The sequence below is a fragment of the Pipistrellus kuhlii genome, unplaced genomic scaffold (genome assembly GCF_014108245.1).
Source record: "Pipistrellus kuhlii isolate mPipKuh1 unplaced genomic scaffold, mPipKuh1.p scaffold_m20_p_11, whole genome shotgun sequence".
NCBI lineage: Eukaryota > Metazoa > Chordata > Mammalia > Chiroptera > Vespertilionidae > Pipistrellus > Pipistrellus kuhlii.
The window spans coordinates 11,853,800-11,881,782 of record NW_023425416.1 but is presented as its reverse complement, the minus strand read 5'-3'; the positions used below and the strand labels follow the sequence as shown (position 1 = coordinate 11,881,782).

Below are 27,983 nucleotides of genomic sequence, written 5' to 3'. Positions count from 1 at the left end.
TAAAGTTGGTCGCCAGAAAGGTTTGGCTCAGTGGATAGAGCATCAGCCTGTGGACTGAAAGGTCCCAGGTTTGATTCTGGTCAGGGGCATGTACCTTGGTTGGGGGCACATCGGGGTGTGTATGTGTGTGTCTGTCTGTGTGTGTGTGTGTGTGTATGTGTGTGTGCAGGAGGCAGCTGGTCGATGTCTCAGATTTTCTGTCCCTCTCCCTTCCTCTCTGTTAAAAAAAAAAAAATCAATAAAATATATTTTTTTAAAAATTTGGTGCCAAAACCGGTTTGGCTCAGTGGATAGAGCGTCAGCCTGTGGACTGAAGGGTCCCGGGTTCAATTCTAGTCAAGGGCATGTACCTTGGTTGTGGGCACATCCCCAGTGGTGGGTGTGCAAGAGGCAGCTGATCGATGATTCTCTCTTATCGATGTTTCTCTCTATCCCTCTCTCTATTCCTCTCTGTAAAAAAAAAAAAATTAATAAAATATATTAAAAAAAATTTTTTTGGTTAAAGTTGGTGCCTTCTCAACCAAGATGGTAAAGTAGGAAGTTGGCACGTTTAGCTTATAAAACCCTGCGATGGGTCAAATTCTTTCTTGCCCTTAACCAACATGGTCGTACAGCAAAGAAAGTCCCCTCACTTGAAACTTCCGGCCCTTAACTAAGATGGCGCCTGGAGGTTGGTTGGTTAAACATGAGCTTTGCCCTCTTTCCTGCCCGCGACCAGCATGGCGCCCGCGGCGTCGGTCACGTGACGCGCGGACTACGGCGCGCCGGAGGGGTAGGAGGGCCCTTGAAGGGTGCGCGTTCCCGCGGCGGTGCACCGGGTAGGTTTCAGTCAGAGTCACTATGGCGGCCGGCGCTGGCAAGGTAAGCTGAGGTGGCGGTGGGGCCGGGGCAGCGGGACCTGTCGCGGCGTCCGGCCTTCACATCGCCGCCGCCCGCCCGCGGAGAGGTCGGCGAGTTCGGGGCAGGGGTGCGGGCTGGGCGGGGGGCAGCTTTGAGGCGGGCGAGCGCCGGGGCGGGCGGGCACCGGCGCTTGACGGCCGTTTGTTGTGGTGTTTCCCTCCCAGGTCGGAAAGTTTCCTGCCTCGCCGGGCGCAGCCTGAGCGTGTGTCCCCCGCCCCGAGTGGCGGAGGCTGCGGCGGACCCAGCCCGGGGCCTCCAGGCCTGTCCCCCGGCCGCGGGGCCAGCCTCCCTCCCCCATCGCCTCGTCCGCCGGGAGCCGCGGCTGCTGCCGTCCCTGAGATGAGACCCTCGCGGGGGCGACCCTGAGAAGAGGCGGCCGGTGCGCTGCCCCGGAGCCCGGAGTCCAGGGACCAACTTCCTGCGGGCGGAGACTCCCCCCCGAGCCTCCCCGGGGTCGTGCCTAGCTCGGTCCGCATCCCCGCCCTGGTCGCGGGGACGCCCGCCAGGTGCCCGGGAGTCCTCCACTCGGCCGCCGCCCGCGCCTCCGCCGCGAGTCCCCCCGTTCCTCGTGCCGAGGACCCGGGCCACCAGCCGTCGCGGCTTGTGCGGTCCGGGGACCCCGTGTCATCTCCCGGCGGCCTCCGCGCATCGGGGGCCAATGCGGACCGTCCCGCCGGCGGTCTAGACCCTCTCGGACCCCTCCCGCCCTCTCACGGCCGAAGCCCTCTCCAGGACGGGTGGTGGCCGCCCAGCGGAGCTCGGCCGCACCGCTCTTCGCCCCGAAGGGACCTTGCTGGTCGCAGCGAACCGACCCTTCCTTCATGCTGCAGTGCCGCAACATTTCCGCCACCGAGGGGGGAGAGCGGCCGCGATCCCAAACCAAACGCAAGAATTGGCGTGTGACTCATCTGCCTGGACACCTCCAGTCCCCAAACTGTCTTCCAGGAGTTTTCTTGGCCGACGCTGTCCGATGTGTGAGCCTTTCCTTCCCAAGGAAGAAGATGGATTGAGAGCTGCCAGTTGGGGACTTTTTGTCATCAGGGCGGTGCTGGGTTTGAGAGGAGGTGATGGGGCTGGCGCTGGCTCGTCTTCTCACTCCAGTGAAGAGTTGTTGATGTCCACTGGTTATGCTCAGACCATGCGCAGTTTGTTTTAATACAGAATTTTGGGGAGGATAGGGCTGTAGGCTTGTGAAGAAGGGCAGTCCGGATCCGGTGGAACTCCTTTGTCCTGCGGTAGGAGGGACACCCCAGTCTGTCCTCGATGCCGTCAGCCTTGGCCATCTTCACTTGCCGCCCGAACTCGCACCCGTTTCAGGAGCGTCATGTCTACCTGGACGAGCCCATTAAAATCGGCCGCTCCGTGGCCCGCTGTCGACCCGCGCAGAATAATGCTACCTTTGATTGCAAAGTGCTGTCAAGGAATCATGCTCTGGTCTGGTTTGATCACAAGACGGGCAAGGTAATGTCACAACATTGTTTAACAGTCATTATTTGTTTTGTTTCCCTTTGCTCTTTCTGTATAATGCATGCGGGATCCCAGGGTTTGCATCCAGAGGAGACTTTTCAGCAAGGCCACGGAATCAACTTTTTGTGTGTCTGGTTCTAGTGGAAATTTAATTGAGGTGGTTGAATGGAAAACAGAGAAGGTATTGTAATTAAATGCCTTGGGAGGGCGATGGCATCTTGATAATGTGGTCATTCCCAGTGAAATCCCAAACCCTAGTTTGGTTCGGAAAACTAGATAGTGAAACTTATCATTTTGTTTTCAGTCTTTTTAGAAAGGTGAATTTGCAGTTGAGAGCTTGATTAAGCAAGCAACAGTTCCCAAAGCAATGCAGGGAATCCGTGACCATTATTACAGTGGGGCTCAATTATCTCATTGGTGAAATGCACTTAATGTGGCTTTTAGTTGAGTTTAGATCAGGGCCTGTCTAGTAAAGACATTCATTGGTGTAAAGTTAGATTTTGAAAGATTTGCTATGTATACCCGTGAGAAATTTGCAGTTATCGAAGCCAGTTTAATTAGGCATGAACAACTAAATGCATTTTCAGAGTTTCTTTTGCAAGTTGCATGAACCTATTCCTATTGTTTTTGGAAGTCACTTTTTGATGTTGCCTGCAGCACTTATTAAAAATATTTTATGCATACTTACAGAAGCTATATTTAAAGGTCAGTGTTAGGAAATTATTTTTTGAAATTATATTCAATTCTATCAATTATTTCATTACCTAGATGCAATAGGACTAGTGCAAGTGTGAGCATTTTATCATTTTTATGTTAGCACCCTAATACTATACATGTGAGTACTATATTTTAAGAATTCGAGGAGAAAAATAAAGACCTTTTCAATTTTTAAACTGTTTATGTAAAGAATGTACTGAAGAGCTCGTCTTTGTGCTTAAACCTTAGATTTTAGTTCAGCTACAGAATCAGTTCCAACTTAGAGCAAGTTATGTAAGACTAATAATAATATCTCAGGTTTCACCTCTTGACTTTTGGTCCCTCTTTTTGACTAAAATGATTAAGTCTTTTTTTTTTTTTTAAAGAATTTAAATCTTCAGGAGTAGTGTTTTGAAATAAAAGAAATCCGAGTCTCAAAAGGAAGAAAGTAATACTCTGTTGCTACTGAATTAAGGAATTATATAAATCATTTTCCAGAGAAAGGAGGAAAAAATTGCCCAAGTGCTGTGTGCTTGCATAATACCTTTATCCTAATCTTTGTGTAGGATGAGAACTGAAAAGTTTATTAATTTTTCTGTGTGACATCAGGTACTTTACCTGTGGAACAGACATATTTTTCATCCCTGGAAACTAAACTTTGGGTGCCTGAAAGATTTCACAGATTATTTAAAGTGAATATTCACAGAACTCATCCTTCCATCAATCAGATTCAAACATCAGTTAATTGCTTGGGCCTTAACTCAATCAGCTTTTACATTTTTGCCTTTTTAAATTAGTTATAGCCCAATTTAAACAGATTACAGGTGTGCTTAAAATACATACTCTAAACATGCACATTCTTTACTTTGACCCAATATTCTAAGGAGACTCAGATTATTTTGTTTTACTTATTTGAAAACCAGTGATTGCATGAACAGTGCTTTTCCTGGCTAGGTTATTTTGAGATGACTAAGAATAGGTCAGTAGTGAGTGTTTATTGTGTAAATTGCGATGACATGTTAAAATTTTAAGTGGAATTTGTTATTAGAAAAGCTTATCCTTAAAGGATACACAACTAATTTCTGCCATTTTTCCTTTTTATTGCTGCTTTATTAGCCAACACTCAGAATATTACTTTAGGTGTAGATACAATTATTGGCTATTGTACCACCTAAACTAGTTAAATTATTTTAGGAATTAACTATTTAAATTTAAATTTGAACAGACTGGTTTTTATTGAGCATCTGTTATATACCAGATATTATGAGGTACACAGTTCTAAAGAAAATCCACAGTTTGACCAAATATCATTTATTGTTTTCTCTGTGAAATTTCTAGTTTGAGGATTTCTGTTGTAATTGTCTCATATCAAAAGTCCCCGGGCCATTCCCAGAAAACTTTTTTGTACAATACAAGAATCCCTCCTCAGGCAACCCCCCCCCCTCCTCCCCGCAAAAAAAAAAAAAAAAAATCTCTAAGCCTCAGTTTTCTCTTCTGGGGATAATAGTGGTACCTTTTGTTTTGAGGATTGGGATAATCTTGTAAATCACTTAGCACTCTTTTCCTGGGCATTATTAAAGGCTATGTACTTAGGGAGGAGGGTGTTTGGGGGTGGAGGGAGAGGAACGATCTAGGTAGCTCTTTGCATATGAAAGTTTCTTTCATGTAATGGCATATGTAGAGGTAATTTAAAAAAAATTATTGATTGATTTTAAAGAGAGAAACATCCACTTGTTGTTCCGTTTATTTATACATTCATTGATTGCTTCTTGTATGTGCCCTGACCTGCAACTTGGAGTATCAGGTAGATGCTCTAACCAACTGAGCTATTGGCCAGGCTGTAGAGGTTGAAATTGAAACATACAAAGTTGAGAACTCTGTCCAAACTGGCATTTTACCTGAGGGGTAAAGTTGGGGTAATGCCCTTTGGTTTATTTATTTTATTTTTGTTAATCCTCACCTGAGGGTACTTTTCCCATTGATTTTTAGAAAGAGTGGAAAGGAGGAACGGCAGGAAGGGAGGAGAGAGAGAGGAAAAAAACATCAATGTGAGAGACATCGATTGGTTGCCTCCCACACTCACCCTGACGGGTTGGGGATCCAACCTGCAACCCAGGTACGTGCCCTTGACTGGGAATCAAATCCATCGGCCCTCCTGGGCATGGGCCGATGCTGTAACCACTGAGAAACATAGGCCACGACTGTTTTCGGTTTATTTAAAAAAAAATGTATTTTTATTGATTTCAGAGAGGAAGGGAGAGGGAGGGAGAGATAGAAACATCAGTGATGAGAGAAAATTATTGATTGGCTGCCTCCTGCACGCCCCTTACTAGGAATAGAGCCCACAACCCAGGCATGTGCCCTTGGCTGGAATCAAACTTGGGACCTGTCAGTCTACAGACGGATGCTCTTTCCACAGAGCCAAACCAGCTAGGGCTTTTTGATTTATTTTTAATTGGGTTGTGTTCTGCATGGGCCATTATGAGAGGTCCCTTAAAATCTGGAAGAAATTCTGAACATTTGAAACTTTCTGATTATTCAAGTACTACCTGTTCATTATAGAAAATTTGCAAAATGTGGGCACATGAAAATGTAGGTCACACTTTTTAATGCTAAGTTCATGGAATGTGTTATGGTACTTAAAACCTGCATGTTGAAGAGTGACAAGTTTGCCACAAAGTAGACTTTAACAGGCTTTCTCACATCATATGCTTAGGGATGTAACAGTTGGATATTGCCCTTCTTGAATGCTGGCTCAATGTATCATTTTGGAGGTCAAGCTTTTCAGGTTAGATGGTAGATAATAGAATGATTAGTAATATGTCTGTTGACTCAAGGTATCACTGAAGAACGAATCTATCCATATGGTGGTTACATAGAAAGGAGAGTGAGTGGACTACCTCTTTTCTGATTTGGATGGCCTCATCGGATTTGAGGCTTTGTGGAAAGGAGAAGTCCAGTGGTCTAAACAGTATGCAGTCTATTTCCACTCTCTGTAGTAGTATTAGTTGTTTACTTCCAATTTCACTTTTTTACTTAAATTCAACAGTTACTATTGAGCATCTGTTCTAATATGATCTGTTTTGGCAATAACTGGTAAGAAATTGTTATTTCTTCTTTCTAGAAGCTTATATTTTAGAGAGGGTGACTATACACATTGAGAACAGTTGACTGAGATAAGATAGTATTATATAAATTAAAATGTTAAGAGCATGATAGTGTTTGAATTGACTTTAAAATAAGGGATGACTCGACCAGTGTGGCTCAGTGGTTGAGTATTAACATATGAACCAGGAAGTCATAGTTCAATTCCCAGTCAGGGCACATGCCAGATTGCAGGCTTGATCCCCCGTGTTGAGTGTGCATGAGGCAGCCGATCAATCATTCTCTCTCATCATTGATTTTCTGTCTCTCCCTCTCCCTTCCTCTCTGATATCAAAATTATATTTTTTAAAACAAGGGAAGGATAGATACAAGTTACGAAAAAGTGCTTTCTGGTTGTTTTTGTGTGTGTGTGTTGTTGTTTTTTTTTGGGTGGGGATGAGAGTGAAATAAAACAGACAAAAGCAGATCATTTTTAATGACTGACATCTTCCAAATACTGCAGAAATGAATTTTGTTGGATTGTAGAGTTCTTTTGGAGAGCAGCTATGGTGAACACCCATTCTTTGTGATGGTTTTATGTTTGTGCCTTGTTTTTGTAATTACGAGTTAGGGCTTGTAGGAGAGGGTTTCTGCCTTATATGTCTGTTCCCTTTTATTTTGTATAAAGTAGATGTTGGGTAACTGGAGCTGAGTAGATAGTGTGGTGCCAGGTTGTAGAGTGCCTTGATTACCAAACTAAGGACATGGACCCACAGGCTCGGGAAAGCCAGGGTGAGTTCTGTGCAGAGTAATGACATACCAAAAGTCCCATTTAAGAGTGATACAATAATATGTAGAGAGGTCTGGAGCAAGGAAAAATGAGTAACAGGTCAACTAACATTTGTGGTGTATGTACCATGCCTCTTCTAAGTGCTTTAAATGTTAACTTATTTAATTCTTAAATAGCTGCTCAAGATAGTTGTTTATTTTTCCCTATGAAGAAATTAAAGCACAGAAAGATTAGATTAGGTTTACTTGCCCAAGTTCACATAGCTATTTAATGGTAGAGCTAGGATTTGAACTGAGGTATTCTGACTCTTGATTCTAATGTCTAGAACCTAAGCTCTTAACTACTCTGCTATTCTGAGGCTTTGTAACAGTTTAGATATAATGTCATTTTGTAAGGATATAGACCAGAATCACAATAGGATTGAAAATAATTAAATGTCAGAAAGTGAGAAAAGACAAGTGTATTAACTTATCCATTAGGACTTTAGCAAAAAGAGAGATTTTAGGGAAAGTTTCATGGATGAGATAGTTTCAGTCAAGGAAAGAGTTTTGGGTGGGAAGAATTGCTCAAGTAAAGACATAGATATGGCACGTTCCAAGGATATTGCAAGGAAGTCATTGCAAAGGGAATCTCCAGAATTTTACAACCAAGGTAGTTTCTTCCTTCCTCCCTTTATCTAAACATGACAGCAATGATTCTGGCTTTAGCTTTTGGGACAATGGCATATCATACATTAATTGATTTTATTTATTTGTTTGTTTTAACAGATTTATTTAACCTAATTTATTCTTCTGTTAATCCTCACCTGAGAATATATTTTTCCCCCTTTGATTTTTAGAGAGAGTGGAAGGGGGAGGGAAAGGGGAAGGAAGTAAGGAGAGAGAGAGAGAGGTGGGGGGAGAGAGACTTTGATGTGAGAGAGACATGTTGATTGGTTGCCTGCTACATGTTCCCTGACCTGGGCGAGGATTGAATCTGTACCCCAGGTACATGCCCTTGACCAGGAAGCAAACCCATGACCTTTTGGTGCTCTGGCCAACGCTCTAACCACTGAATACACTGGCCAGGGTAATATCTAATTTTTTTTTGTGTGACAGAATTTAAAAGGTCGTTAAGAGGGGTTGCTTTGTCTGAGAAAGTCACATATTTGACACATGTTATATTTAAGGCACATTAATTGTAAACATATTTAGAAGGCCATGTTTTATATCCAAAGCACATATTCATTTCCTTCTGTGTTACTTTTCATAGTAGTGAAAAAAACTAATGAAATATTTTATTAATTATTTCAAGTTGTAAAAAATATGGACAGTATATACAGTTAAAACATGTTTCCATATTTAGTTATTTGACTTTATTCCTTAGATTACATTTATCTTTACCTTCCTGGGCTCCTATTTGGTTTTCTCAAGTGGTATTTATGTTAGAGCTTAGTATCTATTCTCTTTGATAAATAGAGAGGAGGGTGTCTGTCATTTAGAGTTTTAAGTGAAAAGATTATGAGATTGTTTCTTAACATTGTATGTTAGTTACTTGGATCAAAAAAAATGGTGGCATTTGTTAGCTGTGGAAATGTTCTAAAGACTCTTTCCTGCCCAAGCTTCTGTCACTCCCACTCCAGGTAGATTAACAGTTTACACCAGTGCTCAAAAATCTTGGTTGTTGGGGCCTTCCAGTCAAGATGGTGATATAGGTAAATGCTGTACTCACATCCTCCTACAACCATGTCAGAATTACAACTGAACTATAGAACATTCATTATTCAGAACCACCTGAAATCTATCTGAACAGAAATCCTACAACTAAGGATATATAGAAGAAGTCACATTGAGACTTCTTCTAGGAGGAGCAGAATCGGGAACAGAATGGTCCTACACCCAAATGTGGCAGATAAAAATCGGGAAGGTCCACCTGAGAGCGAGGGTTCCCAGCCCCACACCAGGCTTCCCAGCACAGGATTCCACTGCCAGGAAGAGAAATTCCCACAACTTCTAGCTGTAAAAACCAGTGGGAATTGTGGCTAAGTGAGATGGAGGGCTCTCTGGGTCCTAGATGTTCCTCTTAAAGGGAGGAACTCACTCCCTCTAGCTTCAGCACTGGGGCAGCTACTTGAAAGGCACCAGACACATCCCAGAAGAACTGAATTGTTTGGCGTTAAGGCAAGGGCTGGAGGGGCAAATAGAAGTGCTTGCTGGCAGAGGCCATTGATTCTTTGCTAAGCCCTTTCTCCACAGAGCCTGCAGGCATCATCGAGTTTCCAAACCTGGGTATTACTGTTTGCCCCCACCCTGGTGATGGCCTGAGACCCTGCTCCATCCAACTTGTGGGTCCTCCCCAAGTTTTTTCCAGTGGCTTTTTCATACAAATGCTTCAGACTTTCTTAAAATCTTTCCAAAAAGTAGCATCTGGCCTCAGTGTCCCGTACCTCTCCTTAAGTGACTCCAGGTCTGACTTGAGAAATGGTTGGAAAAATACAGTTTAAAAGTCTCAGTCTGAACCTGAGAAGCTTAAGACATTAATTTTACTCACTATTAATCTTTTGTGTATGCAGGCACATAAAATACAATAAAATATTATAAGAATGAATGATGTTGTCTTGCCCGTAAGAAAATGTTCATTTAAGTTATAGTTGAACTTAAACTGGGACCATATGAATTCTTAATCTTTAACAAGTATCTGTCTCATGCTTGCAGTGCAGTGGAATGTCCAGTAGGTACATAGTACTAAAAAATATAATTGCAGTACAAGTAAATACAACAATGGAACTATCTGTGAAATCATTGTTTTCAAGGAGCGAAGGGAGTACTGTGTTCCTTCTCCCAGGATTGGGGGCAGAAAATGTGGAAGGAATGAAGAGGGCTTCACAGAGAAAGTTGTTTTTAAGCTGCTGTTTGAAGGGTGAGTAGGGCTTTGCTAAATGGATAAAAAAAAGAGCAAGGCATTCCAGCTCTTGGGAACAGTATGTGCTTAAGACATAAAAGCCTAAAAGAGAATGATGTATTCTGGGAAATACAAACCCAGATGTTAACAGAATTGGGGAGGGGAAAATAGAGCTGCTGTCAAACCTTTGGGGGTAGTTGAACATTGTTGACAGAGGCATAGGGGAAGTGGTGTAGCTAAAAGCTTAAAAGTTCTGGAGTTAGACTACCTGAGTTGAAATCCTGGCTTCACTGCTTACCAGATGTGTGACCTTGGGGAGTCTCTGTGACTCAGTTTTCCTCATTTGTAAAAGGAGGCTAATACCTCAGGATAGCTGTAGATTTAATGATAATTTATGTATAATAGCAGAATGCCTGGCACAGAATAAGTATTCAATAACTTGTGGTTATTATAAATTTTCTTTATTATTATTTTTTTGTTGGTGTTCTTACATAGCCTCTGTGCTTATTTTCCATCAGTGTGTTTTTTCACTGTTAAAAAACTTTTCTTCTTTGCCTCTGGTAGGTTGGCTGAGTTTGTTGGAGTGTCATCCAAACATCAAAAAGTTGTGGATTTAAATTCCAGTTATGGCACATGCCTAGGTTGCGGTTTTGATGTATTTAATATACATTTTTAATGTATTTTAGAGAAGGAGGGAGGGTGAGAGAGAGAGAAGCATCAATGATGAGATAGAATCATTGATTGGCTGCCACCCACATGTACCCACTGGAAATTGAGCTGCATTTGCCCTGGGAATCAACCTATGACCTCCTGGTTCATAAGTCAGTGTTCAACCATTGAGCCATACTGGCTGGGCAAGGAATATTTTTTGTCATTTTTAATTATGGAATAAACTCATTTACATACTATAATTTTGAATGAAGAATGAAAGTTACAAGGATAATGATGTATAAAATATTGCATGGGAATGTCCAAGTCAGAGACAGATATTAAGTGGTAGAACCTATATCAGAATTTCAGTTAAAATATATTTTAAAACACAAGACTTATGTAGTAGTTCTTAACCCTGATTATATATTATTCTGTCCCTCATTAGCCTATAAGTGTCTTAAAGGTCACTCTAATAGCCTGTGCTGCCATGTAGCTCTACAATAAAGGTACGGTGTCTAGTATTTAGTAGGTAGTTAAAAATATATTGCCAACATACTACTGTTCTCTAAAGGAATTATAGGAGTGCTAACTTAAAAAAAAACACCGTCTCCATTCCCAGTAGTGGGCGTGGGGCATGCAGGAGGCAGCTGATCAATGATTTTCTCTCATCATTTTTCTTTCTATCTCGCTTTCCTTCTACTTTTCTCTCTAAAATCAATAAAAATATATTTATAGAAACAGGAAAAAACTTGTCTTTTTATTTATTTTTTTAAAAAAATACATATATTTCATTGATTCTTTACAGAGAGGAAGTGAGAGAGATAGAGAGTTAGAAACATTGATGAGAGGAAAACATCAATCAGCTGCCTCCTGCACACCCCCTACTGGGGATGTACCCACAACCAAGGTACATGCCCTTGACCAGAATCGAACCCGAGACCTTTCAGTCTGCAGGCTGACACTCTATCCACTGAGCCAAACTGGTTTTGGCAAACCTGTCTTTTTTTAAAAAGTCTCTTAGAAGATGATGTAGAATATGTTTATGACTTTAGGGTAGAGAAGAATAGTAAGTAATTCACAAAAAGCACACATTAAAGTAAGACTGATAAGTTTAGATATATTAAATTTAATTTTAAAATTAAAATAGAATGAAAATGTGATGAAAAACACAATGGAAATATATTTATAATACACATCATGTGCAAAGGATTAGTATCCAGAATATAGAAAAGACTTGTCCAAGTAAGTAAAAAGTACAATTTAAAAATGGCCAAAAGACACACAAGAATTTAACAGAAGTAAGAATGAGAAGTAAACAAAGTATGTTCAACATAACTAGGGAACTGTAAACTTAAACCTTAAAATACCATTTATACTCATTCACTATGTTGGATAATATCAAGTGCGGGTGACACTAGAGCAGCGTTTTTCACTGCTGTTCCGCGGCACACTAGTGTGCCACGAGATGTTGCCTGGTGTGCCGTAGGTGCAGACAAGACAAGAATTTTATAATTTTTCACTATTTTGTTTACTTAATATTTCATAATAAAGTAATTATAAAATTCTTTCTTTGTGTTTATTTGACTCCTATTCAAGAGAATTACTTTATATATAGTCAATATAGGCACAGAGTTAAATTTTTTAACATTTTCTAATGGTGGTGTGCCTCGTGATTTTTTTCATGAAACAAGTGTGCCTTTGCCCAAAAAAGGTTGAAAAACACTGCATTAGAGTAATAGGGACTTTCATGTTCTGTTGTTGATATGATTAGTTATGTTGATTAATTTTTTATTGTTAAATCAACTTTGCATTTCTGGGATAAATTCCACTTGATTGTACTGAATTATTCTTTTACATTTCTAGGTTTGATTTGTTTAAATTTTGTTAAGACTTTTTGCATCTCTATTCATGAAGGATTAGTCTAAAATGCTTGTTAAAATTTACCAATGAAGCCATCTGGATCTGTTTGTATTTTATTTTGTTTTTGGTGTGGTATTTTGTGTGTGTGTGTGTGTGTGTGTGTGTGTGTGGGGAAAGTTTTAAACTTTAAGGCATGTTAAAAAAATAGATATAGGGCTTTTCATGCTATTTAGTTCTTTTCCAGTTAATTTAGGTAGTTTGTATCTTTTTAAAAAGATTTATTTATTTTTAATATATTTCTTTTATTGATTTCAGAGAGGAAATGAGAGGGAGAGAGATAGAAACAGCAATGATGAGAGAATCATTGATTGGCTGCCTCCTGCTTGTCCCCAACTGGGGATCAAGCCTGCATCCCAGGCGTGTGCCCTTGACCGGAATCGAACCTGGGACCCTTCAGTCCACAGGTCGATGCTCTATCCACTGGACCAAACCGGCTAGGGCAGGTAACTTGTATCTTTTTAAGAAATGTGTCTATTTCATTAAGTTGGATTTTTTAGCATAAAATTAACCATAACATTACCTTGTTATCTTTTTACTATCTATAGATTCTGTAGTACTTACTGTCACATCCTCATTTCTAATATTGATAATTTGTATCGTTTTTCTTTTTTTCCTTTGTCACTTTGACTAGTTGTTAAAGAATTATCTTTAATAGATTTTTCAAAAATATATTTTATTGATTTTTCACAGAGAGGAAGAGAGAGGAATAGAGAGTTAGAAACACTGATGAGAGAAAATCATTGACCAGCTGCCTCTTGCACACCCCCCACCGGGGATGTGCCCGCAACCAAGGTACATGCCCTTGCCCAGAATCAAACCTGGGACCTTACAGTCTGCAGGCTGACGCTCTATCCACTGAAGCCAAACCGGTCCCTGCAGATTTTTCTCTATTTTTTGTTTTTCATGGATTTCTGTTCTTTTTATATTCTTCTCACTGCTTACTTTGGGTTTAATTTCCTCTTCTGTTTTCTAAACCTTCTAATCTAGTACCATAAATTGAAAACTTTAGATCATGGAGTTAAAAGACATCTCTTCTAATAAAAGCATTTTATGCTATTATATAATTATTTTTATAAACAATTTGACATTGTTATAATGTTAAATTTGTGTGTACCCGCAGTTCTTCACTTAGGTATATATTCTAGAAAAACTTTTTTTATCTGCATTAGGAGACATGTTCAAGCATGTTAAATAGTAGCATTTTTTAATAATAGTAAAAAAATTGGAAGTAATCTAGATATATGTCCATTGACAGGAATATGTAAACACTTCGGTTAATACACACCATGAAATATTGTATAGGAATGAACACGAATTAACAACAGCTGTATTTATTTGTTAGATGAATCTCCAAAATGTTAAATGAAAAAAACAGTGTAAAGAAATACTTAAACTATGATGCCAGTTAATATAAAAATTAAAAAGCACAAAATTATTCATAAATCTCTTTTATTACATATTCAGTAATAAAATGGTAAACATATTTCCTTATGAGAGAGGCAGAGAGTGAATATAAAAATAGCTAAATTTGGCATAATATGTGCTGGAAAGTATTAAATACTTTACAAATTCATATTTATTTAATTTGCATAGTTAAATGAAAAATTGCTGTGAAGCAGGCACTATTATTATTATCATTTATAAATAAAAAAACGTATAAATAAAGGTTCAGAAAACCTTAACTTCCCCAGATTACACTGCTGATAGATGGTAAACCTTCTAATCAAACCCAGGCTGTCTGAGTCCAGTGTCTGCACTCTTAACCATTAAGCCATACTGCTTGCCCAGATGGGAGGGATAGGGGGCTTCTGAAGCTGGGTGTTAGTTAGGTACATGGATGTTTGTTTTTATTATTCTTTAGTTCTTTTTCTTGTATTTATTTTTATATGTATGAACTATTTAAAAATTTTTAAATAAAATAACAATGATCAGTCCATCTGAAATGGGATATAAGAAACAATTCCTTAAACTATATCCCAAATATAAGTTTAGGAAATCAACACCATTAATTTTCTCTAACATATTTTCTAGATATTAGCATATTATGAAATATTTTAAAAATGAGATAGATGATATGTTATTAATATCTTGACCTGTGTTCACTTAGGGTGATTCATCAATTTGTACACTTTTGATTTGTTTACTTCTTAGTAATATTTTACACTTCATTAAATTCTTTACTATAAAAATATCAAATAAGTTTCTTTAAATTCCAGATATATTTTTTTTTTATTGCACCTGCATTATGTCTTTGTTGGGATGATTGTAAGGGAATGATGAGTTATAAAGTAAGGGGCTAACTTTTATGTTCGTTTTCATCAGAAAGTTTATAAGAAGAATGAGGAAATATATTGATAGGTAACAAAACAGTACAACAAACAAGGAACAGCACAGTATATATAATCTACCTTTGTGGAAAGGGGGGGAAAGAGGGAACTATATTTGTTACTGGTGCATAAAGAGATCTGGAAAGATACATAAGGAATTAGTAACTGGTTACCTGGGTGTGAGATGAGGTGGAGGCTGGGTTGATATGGCATAAGGATGGGCAGAAAAACTCTTTCGGTTATGGAAAGTCCCCAAATCACAATGGTTTAACTTAGGATTTCTCAGCTTTACAATAGTACAAAAATGATATGCATTCAGTAGAAACTATATTTCAAATTTTAAGTTTTGATCTTTCCTGGGACTAGTAATATACAGTACAATATTCTCTTGTGATGTTGGGCAGTGGCAGCAAACTGCAGTTCCCAGTCAGGTAGGCAGTCACAAAGGCAAACCAATAATCAACAGTGTGTTCATTGTGTTAAGTGATTTTGCCCAACTGTGAGTTAATGTAAATGTTCTGAGCACGTTTAAGGTAGGCTAAGCTAAGCTAAGCTATGATGTTGAGTAGGTGTATTAAATGCATTTCGATTTACAATGTTTTCAGCTTATGGTGATGGGCTTATTGGGATGTAAGTCAAGGAGCATCTGTGTATAATATATATATGCATATATATATTTATAGTGGCATATACCTGGGTGTTATGATATAGAGGAGGAGCATCTAATTCAATCTCTCAGATTATGCTAGTTATACTGTAGTAATAAACAAACTTAAGGCCTCTAAGTTTTGTAACAACAAATATTTATTTCTGTTACTGTTTAGATAGATGGCAGCACCATCCACAATTGTTCTCCTTTCTGGGATTCAGCCTAAAGGAGCAGTTCCTATCAGGGACATGTTCTAGCGGTAGAAGGAAAAGTGCTATGCAAAGTCATGGAATTACAGTTAAAGCTTCTGCTCAGAAGTGGCACAAGTCACTTCCACTCATATTTCATTGGCCAAAGCAAGTCACTTGGCCAAACATGTTGCAATTGAGCAGGAAGATATAATTAATATTCATATAGGAAGTAGTGGAATAATTGAGTATAGTCATACAGTCTTACACTCAGCTTCTTTCCAACTCAAAGTGAAAATTATATAGCCTTGGAAACTATCAAATAAGAATGCATCTTAGCGTGGCTCAGTGACTAAGCATCGTCCTATGAATTACGAGGTCATGGTTCAATTTCTGGTCAGGGCACATGCCCACTTTGCGAGCTCCATCCCTGGTGGGGAGGGTGCAGGCGGCAGCCAATTAATGATTCTCTCTCATCATTGATGTTTCTGTCTCTCCTTCCTCTCTGAAATCAATAAAAAAACAAAAAAATGCATTTTAGCAAAAATAAAGTTGTTTTCCAGCTCCTTATGAACATTCTAATATCCATAAGTTTAATGGTTTATATCTCTCTCAAAGAAATTAAAAGTTGAAGTACTTCAACTGTTTTTTTTTTTTTTTTAAGTGTTCTTATTGATTTCAGAGAGGGAAGGGAGATGGAGCAAGAGATAGAAACATAAATGATGAGACAGAATCATTGATAGGCTGACTCTTTCACACTCCCTACTGAGAATGGAGCCTGCAACCAAGGCATTTGCCTGGACCTGGAATCAAACTGTGACCTCCTGCTCAACCACTGAGCCACATTGGCTATGCAAGTGTTGTTCTTATAAGAGATAAAAGCCTGTATCATTTATACAATACTTAATATCTTTTGTGAATAACTGTGACATTGAGTTATGAAGTTTAGTCATGATGGTTTAAAAAAATACATCATTTTATTTTGTCTATCTGCTTTGTCAGAGACTGAATCTATACCAGTTGTATTTTCAAATAAAACACTAGTATATATTAGTTCATTTAGGATATTTAAAATAGTGATATAGAGGCTGTGGGAGATAACTCGTAGTTGGCTGGAGTGGGGTTGTGGCTGTTCCACCCGGAGGGTCACACATTGGTGGAGGAGCTGGAAGCTCTGTGGAAGGCTGGCCAAGCTGCAGGCAAAGCATGGGGATCCTGCCGAGAGAGGCATAAATGAGAAACAGGATCTTAGCCCAAGTTCTGGATCAGTCAGCTGGGGCCTCGTTTAGTAACTTAGCATTTAAAAAGTCCTCAAAACTAAAGGAGTAGAGAATTACCTTATACAGGTGGCAAGATATATAGCTTTGGAAACTATCAAATAAGAATGTATCTTAGCGTGGCTCAGTGACTAAGCATCGTCCTATGAATCACGAGGTGGGAAGATAACAGAATAAGGTTTAATAGAAATCCTTGAAAATACAAGGCAACAAACAAAAGAAAGTGACAATTAAATTCAATAGAAGAAAAGTAATGGGACTCTGATTAAGATGATGGTTGTTGAATTTTTTAAAATAAATCTTTATTGTTCAGATTATTACAAATGTGTTCCTCTTCCCCTCCTCCCCCTCAATTGCTCCCCTCCACCAGGTTCCCACCCCACCCTCTGTCCTTTCCCCATTCCCCACTGTCCTCATCCATAGGTGCAGTTTTTGTTTAGTCTCTTCCCACACCCCCACTCCCTTTTCCCCCTGAGAATCGTCAGTCCACCCCCTTTCTTATCTCTGATTCTATTATATTCACCAGTTAATATTGTTCATCAGATTTTTTAATTCCCTTGGTTTTTAGTTTCACTTGTTGATAGTTATGTATTTGTTTTTCATAATTTTTATCTTTATCTTCTCCTTCTTCCTAAATAACCCCTTTCAGCAATTCATATAATTTTGGTTTGGCGGTGATGAACTCCTTTAGCTTTTTTTTATTTGTGAAGCTCTTTATCTGGCCTTCGATTCTGAGTGATAGCTTTGCTGGGTAGAGTATTTTTGGCTGTATGTTCTTGCTATTCATCACCTTGAATATTTCTTGCCATTCCCATCTGGCCTGCATGGTTTCTGTTGAGAAATTAGCTGACAATCATATGGGTGCTCCTTTATAGGTAACTACCTGTTTTTTCTTGCTGCTTTTAATATTCTCTCTTTGTCTTTTGCTCTTGGGATTTTAACTATGATGTGTCTTGTTGTGGTCCTCTTTGGATTCCTTTTGTTTGGGGTTCTGTGCGCTTCCTGGACTTGTAAGTCTATTTCTTTCCCCAGGTGGGGGAAGTTTTCTGTCACTATTTCTTCCAGTATTCTTTCGGTATCTTGCTCTCTCTCTTCTTCTGGGATCCCCATAATTCTGTTGTTGGTTCGCCTGAAATTGTCCCAGAGGTTTTTTACACTATCTTCAACTTTCTGGATTCTCTTATCTTCTTGCTTCTGCAGAGGAGTGTCCTCTGGCTCTTTGTGTTCTAAACTTTGTCTTGATTCTTGCAATCTTCCAGTCTGTTTTTAGGAATATGTGTAATATTTTTTATTTCAGACAATGTTTTCTTTATTTCTAGTTGATCCTTTTTTATTTCTAGTTGATCCCTTTTCATATCCTCATAGGTCTCATTTATTTTATCAGCCTTTTTTAGGATATTCTTGAAAAGCCTTATAACTGTAGTTTTGAACTCAATGTCCATTCTTTTCTTTTCCTCGATCTCCTTCCTTTGTGTCCTGCCTCTTGTCTGCATTTTAGTTGTTCCCCTGATTTGATGGAATAGTTTTGTGTGCTAGGTGTTCTGGTAAAGCCCAATAGCACAGCCTTCCCAGTTCCCTGCAGTGGACAGTCTTGGTGTAGCCCTTTGTGGGCTGTGTGTGCAGTCTTATTGTTAAGCCTTGCTTATTGTTGGTATCACTGGGAAGTATTGAACTCCAAGCCAGTTGGCTGTGAGGATCAGCACTGTCTCAGCTAGGAGGGCTTCTGTACTCCTCTTGGATGGGGTGGAGTCTTGGGATGGCACGGACAATCTTTGGTTCCCTGTCAGTCTCGCCTTAGAAAAGTCCTGTTCATGGTTAGTCTTGCAAGATTGGTTGCAGGTGCGCACACCTCTTTGGTAAAGGCATAGTCAAGCTTTGGATTCCAGCCAGTCCCTCCTTAGAGAAAGCCAGCCTCTGGGAGAGCTTCTGTGCTCAGCTTGGATGGGGCAGAGTCTCTGGTTGGTGCAGACAAGCTTTGTTTTCCCGTCGGCCCCTTCCCAAGTCCTGCAGTAATGGCCTCTGGCTTCACACACCTCGGAGAGATCTCTGCCCGCTGCCTGACAGTCTGGCCTCTCCTTGACTAGGGCCGTCTATCAGAGCAATAGGGTGATTCTGTTTTCCTCTTGAACAAGAAAGCCAGCCGCGTATTAGCTGTCCGTTCTCTCCGCGCGCCGGGAGTAAGCCAGCAGCGAACTCAGCCCAGCCCGCCCTCTTCGTGTGCCGGGAGTCGGCGAGCGGCAATCTCGACCGGCCCTCTCTCCGCATCCCGGGATTAAGCTGGTGCCTTTTCGCGTGCAGAGTTCTCCGTACCTTCACAGTTTCTGAGGGCCAGCGCGCCTTCTCTCTCCTTCCCAGATGGCAGAGCTTCCTCTCAGCTAGCCGTCCGGTGCTTCAGGGCAATGCCTCCTCTGTTTTCCAGATCTAAATTCAAATTTGTTGTGGTAAGCTGCCTTCGGGTGTCTACCTTATGCCGCCATCTTGGTTTCTCCTCGATGGTTATTGAATTTAAGATGCTTAGACATTGGAACTTAATGGAACAGTTCTAGGACAGATAATACTCCGCAGTTGAGATCTGATTGAATGTTTACTTTGTTTATTGTTTGTATACCTTTAGAAAAAGAAACTTGTTATGTAAAATAGAAATAAAAAGATAAAATAAAACGTGACATATGTTACATAACATTTGCTTATTGAGCATCTCTTTATTAAGCATCTGCTGTGTAGCATATTTACTAGTGAGAGGGATACAAGAGTGAAAAAAATATGCTCCCTGCTTTTAGGGATTCTGCATAAATGGACATGTCTACAGAAAATTACAATGAAGTGAAATAATGGCTAAGAGAGGAACTAATAAAGTACGGTAGAAATGTTGAGGATTGAATGATCAATTGATAAAGTGATGAAGGAAGGGATAGAATGGCATCTCTGGGTAACTGAAACTAGTCTTAAAAGAAGAGTAGGATTTAAGCATGCAAATGAGAGGAAAGTACATTTTAGGCAGCACTAACAAATAACATGAGTAATAGCTTGAAGGAATAAAGATAGGTGTTCTTGTTTGAGAACTTTTGAGTAATTTTTGTGTGACATCATATGAGGGAAGGGACAAGAAGAAAGGTAATTTAGGATCAAGTTTTGAAGGATTTTAATGTCATGCTGCTTTGTCCTTTAAAGCAGTGGTGAGGAGTTCAAAATTTTTTAAATAGAATCACATGTTTAGATCTTTGCAAAGTGTGTGTGTGTGTGTATACACATATATACGTATATTAATTTCAGAGTGGCAGGGAGAGGGAGAGAGAGATAGAAACATCAATGAAGAGAGAGAATCATTGATGAGAAACATCAATGATGAGAGAGGCCAGTTAGAAATAAATTTCTGGATGGGGAGAGACAGATTTTAGACTCATCACCTGTGTAATGAAGGCTGTAGGAAATACACTATCAGGGAAGTTAGTACATCTCTAGAGGCTAAGGAAGAACCCTGGGGATGATCAATATTTAAACAGCTGGCACGGGAAAAGAAAACAGTTGGAAAAACAGCCAGAGAAATAAGAGGACCAGGAAAGATTGGATTTGTGAGGTACGAGGCAGGGGAGAATTTTTGAGAAGGTACTTATTAGTAGCATTCAAGGGCTGAGAATAGTCCTTGGGTTTGACAGGTAAGTCTCATCAGTGGCTTGAGTGCTTTTAGTGGAGTGGTGGGAATGGAAGCTCACTGTCACTGGATTAAGAAGATGTGAGTCCCTTGGCTGGTGGGTTCAGTGGTTAGAGCATTGAAGGGTAGAGGAGTCGATTCCTGGTCAAGGGCACAACCTATGAGTTGCATAGGAGACAGTAGTCTCTCACATCTGTGCTTTTTTCCTCTCCTCCCCTCCCTTCCACTCTCTCTGAAAAGCAATGGGGAAAATACCCTCAGGCTGTGAGTGCCCTGGTTGGTGTGGTTCATTTCATTGAGAGTCGTCTTGTGCACAGAAAGGTTGCCAGTTTGATTCCCGGTCAGGGCACATGCTTGGGTTGTGGGTTCAATCCCTGGTAGGGGGCATGCAGGAGGTAGCCAATTCATGTTTTGCTCACATTGATGTCTCTCTCCCTTCCTCTCTCTCTAAAAATCAATATCTTTTGAAAAAAAGAAGGCTGTGAGTTGACAGCTCTGAAAGTGTTTGACTGAATTGGATGCCGACGTGTAACTAAGGGCATTTCCTTCCATATAAAAGATGTGTATGTAGACTTCATTGGTGATAATTTGTTGTTTTTTTCTCCAGTTTTAATTGTTACGTTTAAGGAGTCTAGTGGTTCCCCTTATGTGTGGGATGGGCTGGGGTGAGGAAGAAATGGAATGAGAAAAGCCCTAAAGGTTAGGAACTCCCTATCCATATTAATTTCTCATTAGACTTAAATGTAAATTGAAATCTTATTGTGTTAAATATAATTTGTGGAAATGGGATGTGGGTCACATATTTCAAAAAGATATGGGAATGTTAAAACTTTGAAATTCTGCAAATTAGAAATTCAGTGGTTACTGATAATATTCCCTAGTACTTTTTTGATGTCCTGAGTTTTTAAGTTGTGTGTGTGTGTGTGTGTGTGTGTGTGTGTAAAGAATATGAAGGAAAGTTTCTCAGGACAGCTTAATCTGAGAATGATTGTTATTTTACATTTGACCAAAATTAGATTTTTAGCATAAATCCAGTAATATTTAATGAAAGGGTTAATGTTTTAATATCCATCCTGACAAATGACTAACAGTTCAAAAAAGCTTATGGGAATTTACAAACTAAAAAAAAAATGAAACATCATAGTAAAATTTTAATATTTTTGCAGTGAGTGATCCATTTTGTGAATTATCAAATTCTCTTGCTTAATTTTTTGTTACATGGTCACTTATTACCTATTTACAAACTTTATAATAGTTTTTCAGTTTTGCATTCTTGTTTTTGTGGTAGGTGTTGAATGTATGACTATTAAAATGTAATGTACTTTTGACATTAAGTAAATAGGAAGATAGCAAGCAATTTCCAATTAAACATGTAAGACTAATAATTCCTCTGAATTTATACTATATAAAATGAGATCATGTATGTATTTAAAAATGCACTCTAAATTTAATAGAAAAACATAGTTAAGTTCGTTTGGAGCAAAGATGTCAAATAAAATATTTTCTATTTCTAAGACTTACATCCTTGAATATAAAGATAAAAAAGATATACTGAGATATATATTTAAGTACAGTTTATGAGTTCTGGGATAGAAAAACTTACTTTGAGCAGGAGTTAGGGGAATAAGGAGATTTTGGAATGGCTTTTTATGAGTTTGGCCAGTGTATATAGCAGCAATCTTAGTTTAAAAAAAGAGTAACATTTTATTTTGCATGTGTTACAGTTCTGAACCTTACTACTCTTTTACTTGCACAATGTTTTCTATTGTAAAGCATGTATGTCAAAACCCAGAATCTGCATTGTCACTTCCTTATTATAATTCCGGCTCTGCTCAGATAACATGCCACAAACATTGTAAATTTCTCAGGGTTTTGAAAAACAGCTTGAGAACATAAGAAAAGTGAAGGTATGCTTAATTTTCTAAGTTACAAATATTTAAAAGTTTATTTCAATATTATCAATATAATTTTCAAAAAACTATCAAATGAACTCCTTTATCAACAGAAAACTCCAAAAATTGCTTGTTTTTGGATTGGCATTTAAATTTGCTCTGATTGCCGAAACTGGTTTGGCTCAGTGGATAGAGCATCAGTCTGCAGACTTAAGGGTCCCAGGTTTGATTCTGGTCAAGGGCATGTACATTGGTTTCGGGCACATCCCCAGTAGGGGGTGTGCAGGAGGCAGCTGGTCGATGTTTCTCTCATCGATGATTCTAGCTCTCTATTCCTTTCTCTTCCTCTCTGTAAAAAATAAATTAAAAAATAAACTTTTAAAAAATAAATAAATTTGCTCTGATTAAGTACTTAAAATTTGTAATTTTAGTGAGTAACAGAGATCTTTTATACTTGAAGTTACGTGCTTTACTAAACTTTGACCCAAATAAAGACATCTATTATATATTTATTAATGGAAAGCAAAAAATTTAATTTCAAATTTTGCTTGATAATTTTAATTCAAATAAAGTCCTTAATTGAGGTAAATAAAAAACAGTTTTCAAATGTGACAAATATAACAGGACATTTTAGTGGGCTATCATTTTAGTGTGTTCAAAGGGAATTGTTGGACCTTGAACTATAGCTTTAATTGTACGTCCATTGCCTGCAAGTATCTTGATTTAAAAGAAAAGTGAGTTTAAATGAACTAACTAGTGACATCTGCCATTATTTTAACAATAGAATATTGAGTTTTAAAGAATAAAATTTTGTATTAAATTTTGATTAAATATTTAAACACAATGTTAGTGATATTTTAATATAAAATATCTTTTTTTTGGTATTGACTTATTTGTGTTACAGATATAGAAACTTTATATACATATATTTTAATGCTTTAAAATAAAATGTGTCTCTTTTTAATTCTCCTGTAAACTTAGAAGTAAATTTGTTGAGTCAATCATTGTTAGAAATTGTCTTTATCTTTTAAGGACATTTATCACTGAATTGTAGTTTTTTCTTGCCTGTTATACTAAGTGAATTCTTATAAGGTGAGACTTTGTCTTACTTCTGTGCTCATTGTTCTAAGTTCAGTTAGAATTGAATATTTTTTTTCAAAATTAAAAAAATATATTTTTTATTTATTTTTTACAGAGAGGAAGGGAGAAGGATAGAGAATTAGAAACATTGGTGAGAGAGAAACATCAATGAGCTGCCTCCTGCACACCTCCTACTGGGGATGTGCCTGCAACCAAGGTACATGCTCTTGACTGGAATCGAACCTGGGACCTTTCAGTCCGCAGGCCAACGCACTATCCACTGAGCCAAACTGATTAGGGCAGAATTGAATACATTTTAACAGGTTTTATATTTTCTTAGATCTCATATTTATTTCGTGTATGATAGTTTACTTAAATCATATCCTCCCCACCCCAGCCCTTCACCACTCTCTTATTTGTATCCATAGGTAATACATATATGCATATAAATTTTTTGGTTAATCTCTTCATAACCCCCTTCCCCTCTGAGATTCGTCAGTCTGTTCCACGTTTCCATGACTATGGTTCTATGTTATTCATCAGTTTATTTTGTTCATTAAATTCCTTGTTCTTTTATTTTGATTTTTAGATTAAATTGTTGATAGAAATGTATTTATTACCATTTTATTGTTCACATTTTCTCCTTCTCCTGCTCTTCCTCCTCCTCCTCCTCCTTCTTAAACATTTCATGTAATATTGGTTTCGTGGTGGTGAACTTCTTTTGCCTTTTCTTGTCTGTGAAGCTCTTTATCTGACCTTCAATTTGAAACGATAGCTTTGGTAAGTAAGATCCTTGAGCAACCTTATAACGATTGTTTTGAATTCTGTATCTAGTAGTTTGCTTCCTTCCATTTCATTTAGTTTTTTTTTTTGTTTTGTTTTGTTTTGTTTTTGGAGCTTTCCTTTGTTCTTTAATTTATGACATGTTTGTCTTTGCATTTTGTCTACTTCCCTGTTTGTTTTTATGAATTAGGTAGAGCTGCTATGTCTCCTGGAATTAGTAGAATGGCCTTGTGTAATTAGGTGTCCTATAGGGCCCAGTGGCTCAACCTCCCCAATCACCTGAGCTGTTCACCCTAGGTGCACTCCTTTGTGGCCTGTGTACACAGTCCTGTTGTAGTTGAGTCTTGATTGCTATTGGCATCACTGGGAGGAATTGACACTCAGTCTAAGTGGCTGTGAGGATCAGCAGGGACTTCAGTGAAAGCTGCTCTGTAGGAGACACCCCCGTGGAACAGGACTTGCATCAATGGGGCTTTGGTACTCAGAGTTGTCCCTTTGAGTGTGACTCTTGTGGATGTGTTGAGATGTAATCTGGCATGATTTGAAGCTATCCTCCAGTACACTGGCCAGTGGGGTCTCCTTGGAGGTGCAAAGTCAGCCACTGCTTGTATGTACCTTGCTGTGGCCACTCACCAGGAGCTACAGAGAAATCTGTAGATGGCTGTTACTTGTGTTGAGCTTGGAAGTTCTCAGGAGAAGCCAAGCTGTGAAGCAAGGTTGCTTCTAGTGCCAGGCCTGGGGCCTCTTATTGAGAGGTATGGGGCATATTGACGCCAGCTGCTACTTGTTTGAGAGATTTTAGGAAAGTTTGAAGCCTGGGCCAGGATGACATTCATATGGAAAGCTGCTGCAAACAGCTTGGGTGGGTCTACAAATTAGGTGGCTTAGGGGTCTCAGGGACTCATCAGGGCAGAGCAAACAATGTGAATCTGGTTGATGAAGACTCAGATATGGTACCTGCTAGTCAAGGTCTGCAATGAAGGAGGTCTCGGCATAGGAACAATGACCCCTGTGAGCACCCCTGTCTGGGAGAAAACTGCCTCTGAGTTCTTGCTCTGACGCCAGACAATCCAGTTTCACCCCATATGTCCCTAGATCCTCCAAAGCCACTGCCCCAGCGCTGGAGCTCAGGGGGAATGAATCCAAGTAAGTCTGTGCACTGGCCCTTTAAGAAGAAGTGCCTGTCTCTAGCAGCCTCCGTGTCACTCAGCTACAATACACACTAATTTTTACAGTTACAGGGGATTCTTTTTACAGCACTGAAACTCTGGCTGAGGGGTCTGGTGTGGGGCTGGAACCCCTTGCTCCTTAACAGGATGCCTCCACAGCCTCCATATCCCTCCTGACACGCCCGTGTCGAATCAGCCTGTTCTGCCACTGCCCCTCCTACTAGTCTCAATATGCTTCCTACTTTAATTCTTTAGTTGTAGGGCTTCCATTCTGCCAGATTATGAACAGTTCTGAATGATGATTGTTTTGTATTTTAGTTATACTTTTGATGTGGTTGTGGAAGGTGGCGAGTCACCTACTTGTTCACCTACTCAACCATCTTAAATCATATCTTTAGGAGATTTTATCTTCTATACTTTGTTCCTTTAACTTGTCAATGATGAGTTCTAAGTGTATGTAATTGTTTTAACCATTTAAATCATTAACTCTTTTTTTTTTTAATATATTTTATTGATTTTTTACAGAGAGGAAGGGAGAGAGATAGAGAGTTAGAAACATCGATGAGAGAGAGTCATCGATCAGCTGCCTCTTGCACATCCCTTACTGGGGATATGCCTGCAACCAAGGTACATGCCCTTGACCAGAATCGAACCCGGGACCCTTCAGTCCCCAAGCCGACGCTCTATCCATTGAGCCAAACCGGTTTTGGCTAAATCATTAACTCTTTAGAAGTTTATGGACTCACTTATAGTTTCTATTATCCTGGCTATGTAAAAATATGGGAAATTTATGTAATACTAGAGGCCCAATGCACAAAATTCATGCAAGAGTAGGCCTTCCTTCCCCCCAGCTATCGGCACCGGCTTCCCTCTGGCACCCAGGACCTAGGCTTCCCTCAGGCACCCGGGACCCGGGCTTTCCTCAGCCCCGGCTTCATCCGGAAGATCATCCAGAAGGTCGTCCAGAAGGACATCCAGTCTAATTAGCATATTATGCTTTTATTATTTATGGAATATGTTTAACCATTTACGAACACAAGCAAGGGCTGCTCTGTTTGTGCAGTAGCTTGTGCTCTGTCTCACTGCTTCACTAATAAACTCTATTTCACTTGGGGGGAAAAAACATAAACAAGTTATATAGGCTATTTGCCTCCGGTTAGTGTGGTAATAGAGGAAAATTCTTCCCTGAAACTCTAGTTTCTCTGGGTTTCCACATATCTAGATGTGTAGAATTTTCTCATCTAACTGTGAATTCCCAAAACATATGTTCAGTATTCTATAAATTTCAAAGTGCTGTTGATTTATTTAGCCATTATTGTTGACCATTTTCTGTGTGCCAAGCACTGTTCTTTACTAAACAAAACCAAGTCCCTGCCCCCCATGGAGCTGACATTCAACTCTCTTTCATCCTCACCTCAGCCTATTTAGGACAAATGGGAGTGCTTCTCATTTATTGACAGGGAATTCAACATAGTTCAAGTCATCAAATTTGCTGTGCAAAAGCAATACTATCACATGTCCTTAACATATTTTGGTTAAATGAGGGAACCTCTTAGATGAGTCATTGAATGATTTTGTTTTGGTAGTTATTCTTTTTCTTTTCTTCCTGCTTGGAAACTAACTTTTCCATCTTCCTCAGTATGAATTTTAATAGAACTTTTTAAACTTTGGTTTGCATCACACTGTATTTGCCTAGTTTTTAATTTTTTGACAGTTTTGACATTTCCATCTTTGTTTCCATTGTCTATGGTTTCCATAAAGACTTTTCTAAGCACTTTATTTCAGAATTCATGTCCTTATCCTGAATTTCTTAACCATCTTTTTAGTTTATTTTTAACTTTTTTAAGTGTGCACTTCAGTGGCTTTTAATATATTCACAGAATTGTGAGTTATTACCGCTATTCAATTCCAGAACATTTTCATTGCCTCAGAAAGAAACTCTGTACTCATTAGCTATCATTCCCCATTTTCTCCTCTCCTAGGTCCTGGCAACCACAAATGAATGTACTTTCTGTCTCCATAGATATATCTATCTTGATATTTCATATAAGTGGAATTATATAACATGTTATTATATGTTATATGATTTTGTGTCTGCCTTCTTTCACCTAGCATAGTGTTTTCAAGGTTTATCCATGTTGTAGCATATATTGTAACTTCATACCTTTTATTACCAAATAATATGCCATTAAAGGGATATACCACATTTTACTTATTCATTCATCAGTTGATAGTCATTTGGGTTGTCTCTGCTCTTTGTCTATTATGAATAATGCTACTGAGAACATACATGTACAACTTTTTATGTGGACATATGCTTTTAGTTCACTGGGTCATATGGTAGCTTCATATTTAACATGTTGAGGAACTGCCAAACTGTTTTCCAAAGTGGTTGGCCTATTATATGTGCCCCACCAGCAGTGTATAATAAAGGTTCAATTTCTACACTTCCTGGTCAATATTTTTTCCTGTCTTTTTTATTGTAGCCATCTAGTGAGTATAAAGTGGTATTTCTTTTCCCTTTAAAAAAAAAATATTTCCCTAACAACTAGTAATATTGAGGATCTTTTAATTTACT

General features: G+C 39.0%; 1 protein-coding gene across 32 annotated transcripts in view; it reads left to right on the top strand.

The window, feature by feature from the left end:
* Positions 1 to 1,520: 1,520 nt before the first annotated feature.
* LOC118715084 (sarcolemma associated protein) overlaps positions 1,521 to 27,983 on the top strand; it is a 129,654-nt gene continuing 103,191 nt past the window's right edge. For all 32 annotated transcript variants that reach the window (XM_036430749.2, XM_036430750.2, XM_036430744.2 and 29 more), the window contains exon 1: positions 1,521 to 2,361. In XM_036430749.2, the coding sequence (XP_036286642.1) occupies positions 2,164 to 2,361 (198 nt within the window). In that variant the 5' untranslated portion in view covers positions 1,521 to 2,163. The remainder of the gene's footprint in view (positions 2,362 to 27,983) is intronic.